The sequence below is a fragment of the Haemaphysalis longicornis genome, unplaced genomic scaffold (assembly GCF_048455015.1).
Source record: "Haemaphysalis longicornis isolate Haplotype H1 unplaced genomic scaffold, Haemaphysalis longicornis Haplotype H1 scaffold_1, whole genome shotgun sequence".
Taxonomy (NCBI): Eukaryota; Metazoa; Arthropoda; class Arachnida; order Ixodida; family Ixodidae; genus Haemaphysalis; species Haemaphysalis longicornis.
Genome location: NW_027526203.1, coordinates 425,995,753 through 426,014,456, shown reverse-complemented (window position 1 = coordinate 426,014,456; position 18,704 = coordinate 425,995,753). Strand labels below are relative to the sequence as shown.

The window sequence follows — 18,704 nt, the reverse complement described above, 5'->3', positions numbered from 1 at the left end:
TGAGGCTTTTCTGGCAATGTTGAATTCTGTGGAGGTTTTTTTGTTGTTGTTTTTAATTTGGTGGCTTCTCTTTGCTTTGGTATGTACATGTTTCATGGAGCTAGGGTTGTACATAGTTTTACTCTGAAGTTGGGGCTGCTCCCCCTCGAAAAATAAGGAGTGTTATTCTGAAGGAAAGTGCTTGAGGGGGCTGAAACCCACAATTACGTTGTGAGTGGGGCCCCTGAAGTTGTTGAGGCGTTCTGGGATGAATGTGGCAATTGAACATGCTTGACCACATCGTGGGATGGGATACTTGGAGCAGTGACCTTGACACCAACTAGGCCGGGCTACCAGCATGGAGAATGAATGGTGGGGCTGGTAAACAAGAGCAATTTTATCTTCAGGAGCTTCCCATTGAAATAATCTGTTTGGCAAGATCGAGGAGGCCAAAGTTATGGTGTAGTTATCACGAATAGCCTGTTCGGATATAATTAGTTGAACCAATTATCCTCTGTTGAAGTTTTGGCCTTGAAAGAAGGAGGAACAAGGTGTCCCACCCGTCTTAACGCTTGCGTTTGTGACCTGGCTGGGGCATTTTTTTTAATTACCCACTAAACTATAAAGTTACTCTTTTTTTCTCATGTGATTTACTCTAGATATTTTGGGTGGGCTATATCGGCGCAAACTGTGGCAATAGTCAATTTGCAGCTTTGGGCATTTCTGAAGTGAGAGCAGAAAGGGGGCATGTCCTATTGTTTCACATGCGTCAGAGAGAAAGAGGAGTGTTGCCACAACTTAAAAAGACAGCAAACCGTTGGACTATGATCGTTGCGAAATTGGGCAGCGTTATTGCGCTTGTTCTAAGTGGTAGAACTGCGGGAAGTCATTTTATTGTAGTAGTTCGGTATTACATCATGAGACAAAAAAGTATGACGTGTTCTTATTTATCTGCTTGATACCAAAAACCTGCTCCTTTAGATTCCCTTCACTTCTATATTGTAATGTAGAGTGTGCCACTTGTTTCTGCAGAGATACCGCTACCATAGGCCTCCCGAACATGACGTGAGTATAAATTAGCACTGGTCTCGGGCTCTCGGTATCACTGTTCACCCTTTTTCACTGCACCCTGCATGTCCAGGGCCACTGGGCAGGACAGCGTTTTCCCTCTGCAGTAAGCGGAATACCTGCACACAACTGTTTTTGGGGATTGCTTTAGCATGTGGTGAAAGAAAGAACAAAAACGGTTTTGTGGTGCATAGTCATGCCACGTACAGTTCCAAAGACACGTGTTTGTTCTTGCCGTGGGCATTTAAACACCTGCACTGCTGCACTCTGCTCGGTGGTGTGTGAGGTGTAGTCTGTCCAGTTATGTGGGCAAGACTGGCAGTGCTGGTCAGGTTGTGCTGCATTCATGTTTTATCTGTTGCGGCTTGGAGTCTATATTGCGGAAAGACTATTCGCTGCCGCCGGCATTTGTGGATTTTACCTGAAGCACAACATGACACAAACCACAGTCTTGATACCGTACAGGCACCAGCACTGCACTGGGGTGGTGTTTTTTTTTTTTCTGAGAAAAAAATGGTAGTTGTATCTGGGCACTGCACTTATTCTTGGTTATCACAGGACCAACTGTATGTCTTCTGCACGTGTTGCTTCACACTGTGGACACTTAAAGATGATTTATGCTTGCTCTTGGCTCCTCTTTTGCCTGGGCTAAGGGCAGCTGCAGTTTCTTAGCATCAGCCTGGTTTAAAGGCTTCATAGACATGTATGTGTTAACTTCAATCTCTTCTTTTTTTTTTCCCCCACTCTAGTTGAACCTTTCGCTAAAACCTGTGCTTGTTTAAAAACAAATGCGTGCGTTTAGAGCACAGGCTTGCAATGAAAAGGGATTCTTGTAAGTTCTGGGGATGCTCCGATAGTGTATTTGTTTGCAAAATAGTTTATATGCAAACAGGGTGTGCATAAAACTCCTGGCTGTAATAATGTGCTCTGCATAGTGAGCTCTGTAGATCGGAACACATTGCAGCACCACAACGGCTAACGTGTTGTCCTGCTGAGAGTTCGGGCCCAGCCCAGTATGCCCAGAAGAAGAAAGTGTATGACAGCTGCACCTTACCAGGACTCACCTACAGGGCAGAACCTTGGAGGCTCGCTAAAAAAGTTCGGCTTAAATTGAGGACGACTCAGCGAGCGATGGAATGAAAGATGATAGGTATAACATAAAGGGACAAAAAGAGAGCGGAGTGGGTAAGGGAACTAATGCGTGTTAAGGACATATTAGTAGATATTAAGGGCACAGGGTAAGCCCTATACTGCCCATGCATTTTTGGCCATTTTGAGGTACATTTTTCTCGGCATATAATAAAGGTTTCTATGTAATGTATATATCATTTTCTTTCAAAATTAGGGCTCCTTTAACTGTAGTAGAATTAGGAACATCCATCAAAAATTCAATTTTTTATGATGTTTTGTTCGTTAGTACATTATTTTTGGCATTATTTTAGTAAGCTGTGTACCAAAAAAATGGTTTCGTGCATATTTTCAATTCTAGTACAGTAGGTGTGACAAGTTATGTAGATGACAAAGAAAAAAAAAATCAGCTCGTTGTCCTGGAAGACAAAGGAAATATAGTACCAATGGAATAAAAAACATTGTTTTGAGATAATTGAGTTTAAAGTAAAAAAGAGGCGGAAAACAATACTTTTTTGCCAGAAACGCCACTGGAGCCATTTAGTTAAAAAGCACCAGCTTCGTAATCACCGTCGAAGTCTTTTTTTTCTCTCTCTTTTCGTTGTCTTTTTCGCTTTTTATCGCTTTTTCCTGTTGTCTTTCCTTTGCGTATCTTGTGCACCATCGTACAGCTCTATTCGCAAAGCATTTTGGCTTGTGGTCAACCTCTTTCAGCCACTTCGTGGTGGTTTTGCGCCCAGGTTTTGATCCAAATGATTTCAAAATGCTGGCTCGTGCATTGCTATCATCATTGAATGAAAGAACAGCATCCAATGTTGCAGTCTTGAGAGTGTGAAGCCCGAATATGACGTTTTTTCGTGCGCGGCTCCGAAGGACAAATGTGGGAAAAATGTGCAACAGCGTCTTTGGATTGCCTTCGCTGAAAAATCAGCTATGCAATGATGGCTAAGCAGTTTCTTAATACAGCTGGTTCCATAAAAGCGTTTTGATCTGGAACTGGAAGTTTCTTGATAAAAAAAAATGGCAATAAACACGGAGAACATTCTTAAAAAGGGTTTGGTCACTTACTACTTGCTTATGGAAAAACTGTTTTTGTGTGAAAAATGCGACTTTAAAAGAAAAGTGTGAATATGGAAAATGTGCACCAGAAATATTAACTTCCCTAATTGCGAAAAAAAAAAAGTCCTTTTTTTTTTTTTTTTTTTGAAATTTCGTTTTACCCTGTGCCCTTAAGAAGAAAAAAAATTAAAGCCGTTCCACTCAGTGTAAAAAGCTGTCGGAAGTGCAGAGCAGTGATTCGCCAGAATGGGCTGTACCGCCACTATCCGCTTACTGCTACCACCCCATGCAATTCAAATTTCCCGCCTTCGCAGTGCTCGCGCGCCCCCTGCCTGATACTGCGCCAGCGGGAGTTCTGTTCTCTTTGTGCTTTTCTCCCCGCACGTGCCAGTGCTGCACTGCCACATTTTGCGTTTACTATCGTAAAAACCAACCCAACGGGCGTCCTTAACTAAAGGAACACGGGTGCTGCCGGTTAATTACGTATATTTTTCCTCAAATGTACCTATAGTTTTCTTTGCGCTAAACAAAGGGAAGATGTATAACATGCGCCAGTGTTTCACGAGTTTCAAACGCTTATGACTATAGGAACCGCTTGGCTTTCGAAGCCTCTGGGGTACGCCGCGAACAACAGCGTTACCCCGGGACGCTGCCTTGGTGCTCTATATACTTGGGTTGAGCGAGCGAGGACGACAAGACAAGCGCCTAAAGAGCTCTGCACTTAAAAATGGGCGTGGGCAGGGCATGTAATGCGAAGGCAAGATAACCATTGGTCATTAAAAGTAACAGAGTGGATCCCTAGAGAAGGCAAGCATGGCAGGGAGCGACAGAAAGTTTGATGGGCAGATGAGATCAAGAAGTTTGCGGGGATAAATTGGTCGCAGTTAGCACAGGACCGGGGTAATTGGAGATCCGTGGGAGAGGCCTTTGCCCTGCAGTGGGCGTAGATGGTGATGATGATGATGATGCAATGTAAGCTTTCACTGCGGTTTCATTTTCCTAGGGTTGAAATGAGAAAAAGAAAAAAGGGGCCAGACTAAAGTTTTGGTGCATCCTGGAAGGCCTGACACTTCTTTCCTAGAATGTTTGCCTCTATTGACAGAAAACCAGGGCAGCAGCTGTACTTTTGGCTAGAGAATGTGTGTGTGTGTGTGTGTGTGTGTGTGTGTGTGTGTGTGTGTGTGTGTGTGTGTGTGTGTGTGTGTGTGTGTGTGTGCGCGCGTGCGCAAAAGAGAGAGAGAGAGAGAGAGAGTTTTTGAGTTTTTTATGCCCTTTTTGCGGTGAGCCTGGCACAGGGCAGGGGGCCGGGTCCAAACACGTAAAAAAGAAAAAGACGAAAAGCACGTTTTAATATTTTATTAGTTCTGTGCAGTCCTCCTTTTCTATTGCAATGTGGCGGCCTCCAGTGGTACCTGCGAGGAGCAGTATGGCAAGGGTGCAAGCGGGCCACCACTGCAGCGGGAAGGGAATCGGTGCTGGGTTGCTGCTGTTTATTTGTTATTATTATTTTGCGTGAATTGAATGGCCTGCAGCTGCAAAAGGAATAGCTGTGCTTGAGCGCGTACGTTTTCAAGATGGGAAGCATTGAAGAAATGTGCGACATTTGTTTCTTTTTGCAGTGGATCCCCAAGTGTCAGTACCAGAGGGTGGATATCTGAGCTTGTGGAAGCAATGTTCTTACACCAATTCTGATTTTCTGATTTTTTTTTTTTTCTAGCTTGTGGAGAGGGGGGGGGCAATGAAGGGTCTCTGTGAGGCTGCAGCATAAACGTAGGTGCTTAATGGGGCCTTCATAAAAATCGTATTTTGAGGGTGTTAGGTTGATTTCAGTGAAGCAGAAACTTTACCTCCACATATTTGTCCAATCCCGCCATTCTTTTTTTCTCTTTCTTATCATAACGAGCATTAATGCATGTGCAGATTGCTTTTATGAGCGTTTCGACTGAGGCAAACAAGATCTTCAGCAACTGAAGCCTAAACATATCTCAGAAAATTGTTTTTTATGGTACATTTTCTCATAACTGCACTTGTCCACCCTAGTCGCACAATTGCCTTTTCTTCTCTAGAAGAACTGTCAATTTGGAAAGTTAATCGCTGCGGTGGCTCAGTGGCTAAGGTGTTGTGCTGCTGAGCCCAAGAATGCGGGTTCGATTCCCGGCCATGGCGGCCGCTTTCGTGATGGAGGCGAAAAGCGAAAACGCCTGTGTGTTCGAGATTTGGGTGCTTGTTGAAGACCCTTGGTGCTCAAAATTAATCGGGAGCCCTCCACTACTGCGCGCCTCATAGCCCAGATGAAGCTTTGGCTCTTTAAACCCCACAAGCAGTCAATCAATAAATTTGGAAAGTTGGTATCAGTTCACTCCATTTAAACAGCGGCAAGATGACGGGCAAAAAAAAGGTGGTACACATGACCTACTTTGCTACTCAAATCACCAGCTCTGCGTCAATTGGATCAAAATATTTCTCAGTAGTGAAGGTCTGTATGCAGATTGCAACGAAAAAAAAAAAAAGAAGTACAGGATTTGAACCCCCACGCCCGTGCAGTGCACTGTTACATGCCCCAGACCTCTCGGCCACAGTAATGGAGGTCACTCCGCCCGAATACCCCGTACATACACCGAGCTGAGGCTTAGCTCTTGCTGGCACCCCAACCTGATCGTTATTTGAGTAGCGTTTGTACACTAAGCTTCCCTTGAGCCCCCACGAATAGCTGATACCCAGAGACTGCGTTAGTTAAGCCAGAAAATACGATTGCAAATTAAGTGTTTTTTGCACCTTTGCTTCACGCTTTACGATAGAAACTTGGGTTGAATTTGATTCCTTGTAATTTGAGTAACTCTTACATGCTTTGCATTTTCTACAAGCGTGCCAGCCGTGCACTACAAACAAAATAGAGGCACATTCATCACGGCACAAATCTTGTTGGGGCCGACTGGTCGCCTTCGGTCGGCAAGCCTGTATTACTACGGCGATTTTCAGTTGGCTGGTGTGTTCGTATCATTGTCGCCATATTCGACAAGGCGATCTCGGGATTCGGCATACAAGCCAGTTGTTGTCGCTGGCGGCGTGAAAGCCTGGTGTGCCTGCGATGAGACGGAAGATGGGGCGTTTATGCATGGTGCCGTGATGGACAGCTCCTGATTTGTTCACTCCCGTTTCGCGTTTGGCGTGTGTTGAAAGAAACCAAAATTATACCCTTTATGTTATGGTTTGCTTGACAGCTGCATTCGTAAAACTTACTGCATTCCGTTTTCTCGTTGAGAGCCAAACCCGCTCACATGGTTTCACTACACGGGCTCAGTGACAGCAGCAGACAGCAGTGGGGTCACCGTGGAGCCGATTGGCCGACGCCTGCCAGACTGTTTCTGGCCTCATCCACTTGATTCCCCCCTCCCTCCTGACACACACACACACACACACACACGCACAAACTGAATTCATTTTGTAGATGTGTGGGGCACAATTAGGAGACGGTAATCTCATGTTGAGCACCCCCATTTCTTCATTCCATACCAAGGAAGAATAACCTGTGAAGTACTGCATTTCCATGCAAGGTTGCATTTGTTGAGTGCATTTAAGGCATAAGGTGGTATAAAATGTTAAAGCAAGATGCCTTCTGTTGCTAATTCACATGTTTTTTATTGTTGCATTTTTGTCTGCGCATGTGCAGAGGGCTACTGCAGAGCATAACAGCACCTCTTTATACCACTCACGCAGACACATGGACTGCACAGCTTCTACTTTTCGCGGTGAAAAGTGCAGAAATGCAACATTAGTTGCATTACTTTTTGTTCAGACATTGAGGTTGAGTAAATTTGAATTAGTGCTCTTGGTTATAACTGGGGATTTGGGGATTTTTTGCTAAATCCAGCAGATATTCATTGTATGGAAAGCATACCTTTAGAAATTTGGCGGATTTCTCTCTCTTTTTTTTTCCGTCACAGTTTTGGGACGAAATTCAGCTTTCAGTGATCGCGTATATTTGTGGTTACGCTTCTGTCCTCTTGTGGTTATTTCTGTTCTTTTGCACGCTTCAAAATTAATTGTGCAGTAGCGTAAATACCGGCCAGCCAAAGGTCTGTCAATTTAGGAGGAGGTCACAGGTTCTGTTTCCGGCAGCAATGGCCATTCTAAAAACAGATAACCATGAGGTGACACTTTGGCACGCTTTAAGGACACCCAGGTGGCCTAAATTAATTGTAGCTGTCCACTACAGTGCACCTTGTAGCCCGGGGGTTGCTTCAGTATTAGATTTCAATTTGACGCTTGCTCCGCTGAAATTCAAAATCTGGTTGAAATCGGGCGGCCTTTGCGTAGGTCGGGGGGCTTGATAAAGATTTTTCAGGATGTCGAGGCAGCTGCATAGTAAAAAGGCTCGTTGTTTTGTTCGTTGTGACTTAGCGTTTGGGATCTGGGACGAGCGTAGTTTCAAAAGGCAGCCTGCTTAAAGAGTGGCACTATAACTGTTTGTGGGTTTGTAGCTATAAAATCTATGTGATGGTGCATATGGTTGTGATTCTTGTTCAAGTGTAGTTACACTAAATAATGTTGCATCTCAGCTCGTGACCAGAAATATTTTGTAAGCATGCAAAATTTTATCAAGCTTACAATGTTAGAAATGCTTTTAGTCACATGTTGTTTGGAAACGGAGTTTTCTTTTGTGATGAATGTCGACATTCTTTGGACCATCTCACACAGAGCAGTGGTGTGCAGGAGGCTAGTAACATACCATTCAGACCCTCTACTGGGAACAAGGCAAATTAATGATTTCTCATGGCAAGTATTTTGACACGATTTAGCCAGTATGTGCTTCTTATCCCTCGAGAAACAATCAGGTTTTTTACATCAAAATTTGCTGATTTCTTTTAGTCGTTCCGTGATGTCATAATTGGGTTCAGGGTTGTTTTATTGTTCTTTTTTTTTGTTTCCACCATATTTATAGGCAGAGAGGAAAAAAGTTGAGTGCACTCTAACTTACTGGTATGTTCAAGCACAAATGGTTTGAAACAGCCAAAAATTGTTCTAAACTAAGATTCATGAATTTTTTTTGTGTGTGTGTGCGTGCGCACGCGAAATGGTCCTGTTACAGGCATACATCACGATCATGTAGTGAGCTGCTGAGACATTTAATTGGTAGAATTTTAAAAGTCACATGTTAGTGCAGGGGATTAAATACGAACAACCTTAGCAACAAAACTGATTTGTTTGTTACGGTTACAACATTGAAAACATGTATCGGAGTAGTGGTGTGGTAGCAGTAGTAGTCGTGTAACCTTTGTTTGCATCGGGGCTGGGTAGAAATACCTCAAAAAGTATTCCAAAATACAGATGTCATGCTAGATGTGTTGGGAACCTAAAGTACAGATACTAAGCTACATTTAATTTTGGTGTAACGGTATGTTTCAGGTATACTTGTGCAGACACAGAAAAAGTATTCCTTGATACAGATAAAAGATACAGATACTGAAATACTTCTATTATTTCCGCGACTTCATGTTCTGAAAATACATTTTTGCAGCATTGCGTATTTCAAACCAAATACCTGGCACGAAACTGAATCACTGATACACGTGAATCATCAGAAGAGATGCACAATTTTATTTGGAGGTAACCTTGTTGCCATTCAACAAAAGCAGCTTGTCAAAGATCTTAACCGACCTTGGACGTCTTTTTATTTGGCTGCTTTGTTGACATTTGCTCTTCCATGTGTCTGTTTCAAAGCACCAGTTCGCTCCAATAAACTTCTTTAAGTTTGAGAACCTTGCGTTTTCCCTGATTTTGTGACAATATTTTATGATGTAAAATTACCCTGAAATATCCTTCTAAATATTTGGCCCCTCACCATGGGCTGGACACCCGCTTTTCATGCCTGTATTGCAACAACAGTCTACTTCAGCAGCCGGCACAATGATATGGCACACAATGATTGTGCTCAGTAGCTCGCATAAAATGTTGTCACACAGGCTGGCAAGAGATGCAAGTAAATAATTTCCAGAAACTAAGGTGCTAGGTTGCAGCGTCCGCTGCAGGCTTGATCAAAGTGATACACTGAGAGTGAGATTCCTGGCTGTGAAGTTGCTCACATTTTGCAGTTCACCTGGTGGACCGACAAACACACTGCGCAGCGTGTTAGTTGCCCTCTACTTGCTCGTTCTGACTTAAAAGAGCCTTATTCTACCAAAGGGCTCTGTAAACGACACTAGAATAAGTGGTAACGAAGCACTTCATACATCTAACTCTTCGGCCCCTGTCAACTGCACAGTTCGGGGAACCCAGTTGAGCTCAAATATATCATCGTGTAACGTGCATGAAGGCTTGCGCTCAAAGCCGCTGATTGCCATCGCACTTTGCCTTGTCTTGGTCCGCGAAGATGTGTGTCCCAGTATCCCACGTGCACGTCCGTGGTCGATTCCCTCAGTTCGTGTGGCCAGTCGAAGCCAGCCCACATGTGGGCCTTATGGTGACATTTACCTACACGGCCAACTCATCGGTGCCTGGTTTACTGCCAGCCACTGAAGGGAAGCTCGGTTCTTAAAATGAAAGGTGCATTGCAAAGCACAAGCTGTAGGTACTTTAAAGGGACACTAAAGTGCAAAAGAAAGTTGACGCAAACCACAGCAAGCACTTATTATAAAATATGATGTCACAGCCCAGGCATTAGCTGTGCATCAGTTTCGATTTCATTGAGATGTTTCGCTTTGTGTGCGAGCGCAGTCAAAAGGTGCATGCATGCAGGTGAACACGAGAGCCTACTGCACTTACTGACCACTAACACATGTGTACATCAAACAGCTTGTGGCAAAGGCAGAAATTGCTATCGCAAACAACCAGAAACGGGATGGTTCTGAAGTTGGTTGATCAAATGCGGATGTCATTTCACGTCCTGGACATTCCTTGGAAAGCTTGGCTGACATCATTCTTCCCTGCCAATAAAGAGTGGGGTCTGGGTTGCCGATTTTGCTATACGCCGCCACTCCTAGATGCCATCAAATACTCCCTTCCTGATTGGCTGTGACGAAATTGAAAGCCAGTGAGGACAGGCTTTCAGGAAGATGGCGATGATCGACTAACACTGAGCTCGGCTCGCTCTGGCCGCTTTTTGACATGCTTACAAACGCCACGGAAAAATGGAAGAGAAAAATGGCAGCTCTAATTATTTATTTCTCAGGAAAGAAGGCCAAGAAGGCATCGCTGGCTTTCGAACAGAAGCAGAAAGGGCTATAGAACACTTTATCTTTCAGTTGCAACAAAAAGTTACTCAGCCTTTAGTGTCCCTAAAAAGAAGAAAACTTATTTACAGATGCGAAAATACTTACGAATAGCTTTACTTTCTGCGTAGTATATTTCAGGAAATTCATTTGTTTCCATTTTTTTACTCTTTCAGTGTTAAACCTTGTAGTGATGTGTAGCCATTTCTGTAGCATTAAAGGCTTTGCTGAGAAGTTCCAAAATGCAAGTGCAGTTTTCCACTAGTAGTACTTGGTTGCAAAAAACACCATTTGTAGTGTTAAATTTGGTAAGCAAATGCTGCCACATTGCTATTATCACTGGCTCCAAGTGATGAAGGTCGCAAAAGGAAATTGCTGTCTTTTTGTAAGATAAAGCTACATTTCCTGAAGCTTGTGCACAGCATGCACTTTACATACCGTAGCCTGCAGCTTCTGAGCACTTCGGGTTCACGTTGACAATCTGTGGAAATTACCATAGGCTTCCACTCCGTTGATGTATTTCTTTCTGAACGGTGGTTTCTTTAATGGCGGTTCTTAGTGGATGCGTATACAAACGCATTGGTAAAGCTGTCACTCGACTTCTACTGGCAGGCCCAAGAAAAGGACTTCCCTGGCTAACGGTTGTAAACGTAATGATGTTGCAATCCATTGCATCAGTCTGCTCCCCTCTCGTTTTCTGGAACGTCAGCTTGTACTGTGAAAGCAACCTCTGTGAAGATGGAAAAAAAATTTTGTGTTTGTGTGTGATTGGAAGCTACTGTTGCCTGCCACACTGAAGTGCTTCTGCATTGCATATTTGTGACGTGACTGTTGCTTTGTGTGGGCTTGTTGCCTATGCCGCCGAAGCAGTGCTAAGGCAGTGCCTGTGAAACAGCAAGAATCAACACATTTTGGTGCTTGCTGTTCGATTGCTGGAGGTGGGGGGGGGGGTTCACTTTCTGTTGCCAAAGCTAGAGCTGCATCCCTGGTTTTATGCTTTGCATGAGATAAGCAATACTGTCTCATGCCTAAACTTAATGATTTTGTTTGCTTTGAATCAAAGCACATACCAGTTGTATCTGTTGATATCCTGACAATTTTTATTATGATTAGCAGACACCTGAAAAGCAAACAAATTTTTCCCTGAGCAGATCTGTTCATGTTTTTGGGTACACGGTGTGTACAGTGATTCTTTCATACGCCCTTTACCGAAACTTAGCTTTTGCCTTCTAAATGTGCTAGCCTTTCGAAGTGTCCAAGCACAACGTTTGGTTCACCGTGTTACGTGCATCCAAATGTATGACTCCAATTTTGCTAACAAGGCTGAATTGGCATTTTCCAGACTACATACATAAAGGGGTGCAAGTGACGCTTAACTTCACAAGCCTGCCCCACTATGCCATTCTATCTTATCTATCTTACCGTGCAAATCTTCTTCTTCTTTTTTTTTTCCACTTCTGTTTGGAGTACAAACTTGCGCAAAGTGCATTTTTTTAAAGAAATGTTTCACAGAGCTTGTTTTTTTTTTTTTTGAAGCATTGAAGTAGCTGGGGAATGAAATGCAGTTCTTTCAAAAATGTCAGCGAGAGCAATTTAAACAGTAAACCTACTGTGAGTTGAGGTGAGAATCTTCAAAAGCTGGGACACAACCATGATATGTGTTTTCTACATTTTATTTAATATCACTTGAAATGCGAGTCTTTTGGCACTTTGTTTTTTTTAAGTGGCTCTTTTGTGATGTAAAACGTCTGTAAAGAGCATTGTCGACTTGATGCGATTTCATTCATCATTCTGTTAGATATATGCTGGCATCAGCTTAGCTAATGTGTAGCTAAAGTCTGTGAAATATGTTAATTTTTTTAGGTAATATTTCTGAATGCTTCAGCAGGGAGATATCTGCTGGAAGAAGAAAAACTTCAGATTGCATTTTTTTTTTGTTGCTGTTACTAACTGTGTAATTGCTGCCTGAGACTTGTGCTGCAGGTGTTTGCCCTTGTTTTACTCCTTGGTGCTCCTTGCAGAACACGATCACCCTTCAGCCAGGCATGATGCGTGGCACGCTGCTTGTGAAGACGGAGAATGGTCAGCTCCAGGTTGTAAACGTGGCCCCCAGCCTGCCACCCAACTCGTCAGCCGGGAACATGTCGGGGGCACCCACGTACAGACTGCAGTCAGTGCAGGTAGGTGCTTTTGGTCTCGGGCGTGGCGAGGGCGGTAACTGCATGCCCCCTCTGCAGCTGCCATCATGACTGTATTGCTGTTGGTGGTTCGTACAACAATGTCCTACAACGCTGCACTTTGGCACAGATCGACAGCTGCCTACTTAGTATGATGCACGCTGCTGCCACTTTGTGAGATGTCTGCGCATCTTCCCCTGAGACGTGTCAATGTGCCTGCACTGCGATTGTGCATTTAGCATGGCTTCATCAGTGGCATTTTGCTGCAGCAGTTCATGGAGCATGCAGCTTAAACGTCGTGCATGCCAATTAATGTTGCGAGTGCACTTTTTCTAGCACGCATACCTTGCTTTGATGATGTGCAGTTCTTAGTGTAGTTTTCCAGAACTGTGTTTGGTTGTACAAACGGAGGAACTCGCGAACTGTGTTCTAGCCAAGACGGGAGTGGCTATGTTGGGATGTACCAGTGAGCAATGCAAGGCATATTTGTTTGCGGGTCTCTGCTTAGCCACAGATTTAAGTTCCACCATGGTGGTATGGCATCTTCCAAAATATAGTTGTTTTATGACACCCATTGCCCGTATGCACTGAAGGACCTGGAGGGGACATCCTGGAGGCTTGGACCATCTTTCAGATTTTGTACTGTTTGCTACCCAAAGCTCTTATCATGGCATGGAAGGGTTTTCTATTGAGCGCAGTTAATTTCTGTGTGACAGGTAGTTTGGTATATTTAGTTTATCGAAAGCATGATGACTACACTCCACATTCAGCGTAATATGCGCACCTAGATAATAAAGTAAAACTTAAATGAGTCAAACATGCCTGGGGTTATGACAGCAGTTAAACCTAAACTATTGTCATCTGTTGATGCTTATGGCCTTCTAAACTACTTTGTAAAAGTTTTATTTAAATTACTTACAAAATCTTCAGTTTATTACATTTTTTAGGGCCCTTCATTTTCAGCTGAATCCAGATATTGTCTAACATTCCCCAATGACTTTTATAAAAATCATAGGTAAATGGCAAAGGAAAAACTGACATATAAATCAAATGCAGCCCTATGGGTGCATAAGAATGATATAGATATTTCTCAGAAGACTTTGTGGTTAAAGAAAATTTGACAGAATTATTCATTTGCAGAAGGTTACTCCACCTTGGGGGCTTACCATAAATTGCCAGCTAACAATTTCCCCTCCTTCCATTTGTTGATTAATTCATTCTCCACTACAAATGGTTGGCCTGCTGGTTAGTCAAGTTGTTAGAGTACTTTTTAAACCCCGAATTAGGACGAATTTGTTAACTGCAAAGTTTTTTGAGAAAGCTGTGTAGCAAGATATGTGTACTGTTGCTTGGATGCTGTATTCATTCTGAACCTGCTGATAGGGCAGTAGTCATTAAGTGAAGGAATAGCAGCTACATCTAGTTCTATTCACAAAACTAATGTGTGATAGGTACGAACGGACATGTTGCCGTGGGTCATTGGATGGTCGTCACTGAAACTAAAATTGTTTTAATGGGCGGCGAGGTAGAGGGAAACGACGTATACTGCAGTTCCGTCACTGTCGTGTTCCACGTAGTAGCGCATATATGCCAAGTTGCCTCCCCCAGAGAGCTTCTATGTACTAGTTTTCATGCCGATGAAAGGCAGTCAGTGCAGTTCTGGAATACACTAAGTGTTAAATAAATAAGCACTGGTCAGTAGGAATCCTGTCACTGAATTTTAGGTATAGCTTTATTTTTACATTAGACCTGCTGACATCATTCAGGAACGAGAGTCAGTTGTCATGCCACGTGCAAAAGAGATCTGTGAAGAGCTGCAGCCAGTTTTAGTGTTTAGATTTAATTTGAACATCATATCACATGGTGCCTGTGTAATTGTTATACAAGGTGTGCCGCACTTTCACAATTAGTGGCACATATTTCAAGGAAACACGAGTCTACAATTGTCGAGGACAAGAGGGCCGCCCAGTCAACCTTGTGCATATCTGCCTCTCTTGTCGTCGTCTGCTGTGCACTGCTGTTTCTCGAACTTTCTGTAGCAAAAAAATTGTACAGAATTAGGACAAGCCGTGCATTGCGAGAAGATGAATGTTTTCTTTCCTATGTTTTTCAATTCATGTTCAGTTGCATTTTTCACAGATTCTGGCTGGCAGTTGTAGCAAGTCTCCTAAAATTCACCAGTGCAAATAGATGGGAAGAATATGAATCTTCTTATAGCTCCAGCTATCCAGCACAAATAGACGGGAAGAATATGAATCTTCTTATAGCTCCAGCTATCCAGCACAAATAGATGGGAAGAATATGAATCTTCTTATAGCTCCAGCTATCCAGCACCCTATTCGGTAGCTTCACAATAAAAATAGCATTTGAGCAACCAGCAAAAATTTGGCTGATTAAGAACTGGGAATTCCTGATGCTTAACATTGCATAAACTTGTGGATATGTTTCCATTCTGCTGCAGGATGTTACATAAACGTGACCATACTGTTAGTGTCCATAGCTTTGAGGAAGATTTAACAAGCTTTAGTAAGAATTGCTGCTTGCAAGCTTAAAGTTTCAGTCTGAAAAGCAGCTAAGCTTGAAAGTCTGGTTATACTATAGATGAAAACCAAAGGGATGAAAAGTTTGCACTGCTTTAAGACTTGATTGCACACTGTGATATAATAAAGGCACAGGCTGCTTCCTTGGTAAGAAAGCATTTTATCTAAAACTTTCCATAATCAAAGTAACAGGTAGATGTAAGTTTTACAGGTTGGAGAGCACTGGATCGTGCAAATTTTGTAGTGTGCCTTTTTGTGCTTGCAGTTGCATGGTATAACATAGGCGCTTGCACTAAAATGTAGTTGTAAACTTAGCTGTACTTGCCGCTACTAAGCTTATAACCACTTCTAAGTTTACAGTGATATATTTGTGTTGAGCCATTGGTTGTTTTTGTTTTGTTTTGTACTTACCCATTGGGAGCTGATTGTAAATGCCGTATAGGTAAATTTGATTGCATTCTTACATGCACTATCGGCATGCGACAACCTTCGATATCATTTGCAGTCCTGTAGGCTACTCCACTATTGACCTTGCATATAAGTGCATCACACGAGTGTCTTTGTACACAGGCTCTTTTTTGAAGACGCAAAATATCTGATAGAAGTAGAAAAAAGAGTATGTATACAATATTTTGGTGCACTCTAAAGATCCTGAGGAGATTGAAATTAATATGTTGGTCTCCTTTACGGATGGGCTCATAGCCCACTCCTAGCTTCATCAGCTAAAGCCCCTATTTGAACTTGTCTAAATTTGGTCGTCAGCACTCTTAATTGAAATGCAAGTATTCCTGTAAAACTAGTATAACTGTAATCTGCCACTGACTGTAAGACATGCGTTCCCATGCATATCTTTATGGAAGATGTCACCTAATTAATCAGGCTAACCTGGGTTCTGCAGGCCAGATGTGCAACAGGGTTGTTGTATTGTTAGTCATGGCAGAGACAAAAAGGGAAGGTAGAAATGACCAGCTGTTTTGTGGATCGTCTTGCAACGTTATATACTTTTGCTGCATGCAAGATTGATAATCTTCTACTGATGAAATGTAGTTGGGTTATCTTTTTATATTAGGGTAAACATAATGTCACAAATAAATGGAAATTTATGTTGTGACAATGTCTTCGATTGTAATATGTGGACACTATATATTTGAGACATAAGCACTTTGAAAACCACAGCATTATCTTGCAGGGTCTAGGGAACTAAGGAACTTAGCTTGATGTCAAGTTCATGCAGCCACCCCATGAGTCCAGTGCCTTGCATATACATCACTAATAGTTTGAAGAGGGTGCCCCAGTCAGTAGCTGTTGGCCAGCTGGGTTCACAGTACGAGCCAAGTGTCGTTCAGTTCCTAGCCCTGCCTATTCCTGCACTTCACATCCTCTGAAAATGTTTGTGTTGGGCTTTTGTTTTCTGCACCTTTGTGGTTTGGCAGCCCACGGCTACAATGGTGGTAGCAAAGAGTGGCAAGGTTGGGGGTGATTTTGATAGCAAGCAAGCATCATAGTGCGGCTGGCACTTCTAAGGACACGCACCTCTTTGTGTGTGTAACTGGGCACAGCAAAAGAGAAATCGGCTTGTCCGTGTACTTGTTATCGTGAGTGCCAAGACAGCCGTGCGTTGCTCACCAGCAAACAGTGTTTGATACATTGTAGCATAGTTGGAGTGGCATGCCAACAAGTGTGACTGTGCTTCAGTTCCTTGAGAACTGTAGACTTATGAATTTTGGTAGGGAAGTGTGTACATGCTGCTGGTTTTGGCTGAGTACCTAACATTAAGAAGTATTGTTTTTAAAAACATGCACTTTTCCTAGACAGATGCTACACCAGAGGCATAGCTACGTAAATAGTGAAATCCACTATTGTTGTACATAGGGAAATTTTTGTGTGCGTATGAGTGCAAAAAAAGTTCTCTGGTGATAGTAAAGGGTATAGGTGTTTGATAATGCAGAGGAGTTTTTTGTTTTTGTTTTCTTAGAATTGAAGTACCTAACAGTTGTGTCAGTAGTTAAGGAAGCCTATCATTACAGAATTGCAGACATCAAACTCCTCTAGTTCGTCGTGCTCCTATTCACGAGCACATGAAACAGGTGAGAATAATATTATACCCTTTCGTTGTTTTCAGTGTTTTTTTTAAAGGAACAATGTTGCGAAAATTGGTTCCGCCCTATACATAAGTGTGCATGTTTGCCATTTTAACCGCATTATACCAGCAGTGTACAGCTTCTGTCTTTGTCTGCCAGAAAGGTGGTGGTTACAGGGTCCTTGCTTCCGTTGTGCGGGGCTACTACCATAAGCTTTCTGCAAAAAATAACATTGCATTTTTGCTGGTGTATAATATGTTGCACCATTGTGTAGGTCAGTCTACCCCGTAGCAGCCCCTTTCTTTAAAAAAATCCACAGCATAGTTACACCTTTGTGTATGTCATACCTTGCCAGAATATCCTTTACTTGAATGGTTCTGTAGATAATTTTCGACAGCTGTAATTTCAGAAGAGGGGAAGGGGGGTGGGGGAAAGCTGCAACTTATACACTGTGAAATGCAGTAGTACTTTTAAGCTGTTGTATTTTGCGAATACCTACACACAGATATATGGGCTTGCCTGCTAACTACAAAATAGGGGGATCTTTTGGAACACATGTTAAACAATGGAGGAGAACAGAATTTAGTGTATATATTGCTAAAAAGACTTTATTTTACCCATTGAATGGTATTGTTTTGGATCGGGAAGTTTGTAAGCAATAAAGCAGTTGCGATAGTTAAATCAGTGTGCAAAGTCAGATGTTTATTTCTACTGTGAGCTGTTTTGTGTTACCATTTATTTGCAACAGTTTTGAAATGCATGCATCCAGATGTAGCTCACATAGTACTGCTCTGTGTCTTGTTGAAGAACTAATGTGGGGAAAAAATACAAGGTGAACCGATTAAGCTGGCTTACTTTTAATGCGTGAGCATCACTCACGCGTTACGTAGCTCATTTGGCAAAAAACGTGGCGTGCCCAGATTGGCGTGACCAAACAGCGTGGCCAGAACATGCTGGAAAAATTCTGCCTGAGCTTTTGCAAAGGTCTCAGGGCCTCCACATTTTAACACAAGACAGCTTATCTTGCCCCTTTAATAACGTTTTTCCAGCAATGCATTTGCGTGAAGTAGTGAAACCGATTTTATAGGGGCTTGGTGTAAAGCTGGCTTTTCGACGTTGGGTGCTGCAGTGAGGACTGCTTCTAAAGAAAATTAAGTTCTTGCGTGTTCACAACATGATACACTCAGCAACACTAAACTCAGCAACGTAACTCAGCAAGACGTGGTGCTCACGCATTCCCACATCATGGGAGAAGGGGGTCCCCGTGGGTTCTTTAGACAATAGTATTATCTCATGTTTTATGGGGAATTGGTTGTTGAGGACAAAAATTCAGGTCTGCCTTACTTATCAACTAATCCTAATTGTAAACTAGAAGCATTTTCTTTTTTGGGAGGGTGGGGGGAATCAGATCTATGAGCATTAACAGAAATGAAGAGGTGTTCTCTCTTTTTGGTAATTTTATAT

General features: G+C 42.7%; 1 protein-coding gene across 6 annotated transcripts in view; it reads left to right on the top strand.

The window, feature by feature from the left end:
- LOC144155686 (transcription initiation factor TFIID subunit 4-like) overlaps positions 1-18,704 on the top strand; it is a 61,343-nt gene that overhangs the window by 12,989 nt on the left and 29,650 nt on the right. For 4 of the 6 annotated variants that reach the window (XM_077687285.1, XM_077687287.1, XM_077687284.1 and 1 more), the window contains exons 2-4: positions 1,012-1,044; positions 12,464-12,622; positions 17,187-17,246. In XM_077687285.1, coding sequence (XP_077543411.1) covers positions 1,012-1,044; positions 12,464-12,622; positions 17,187-17,246 — 252 coding nt within the window. The remainder of the gene's footprint in view (positions 1-1,011; positions 1,045-12,463; positions 12,623-17,186; positions 17,247-18,704) is intronic. The other 2 variants (XM_077687286.1, XM_077687288.1) reach the window with 2 other exon arrangements.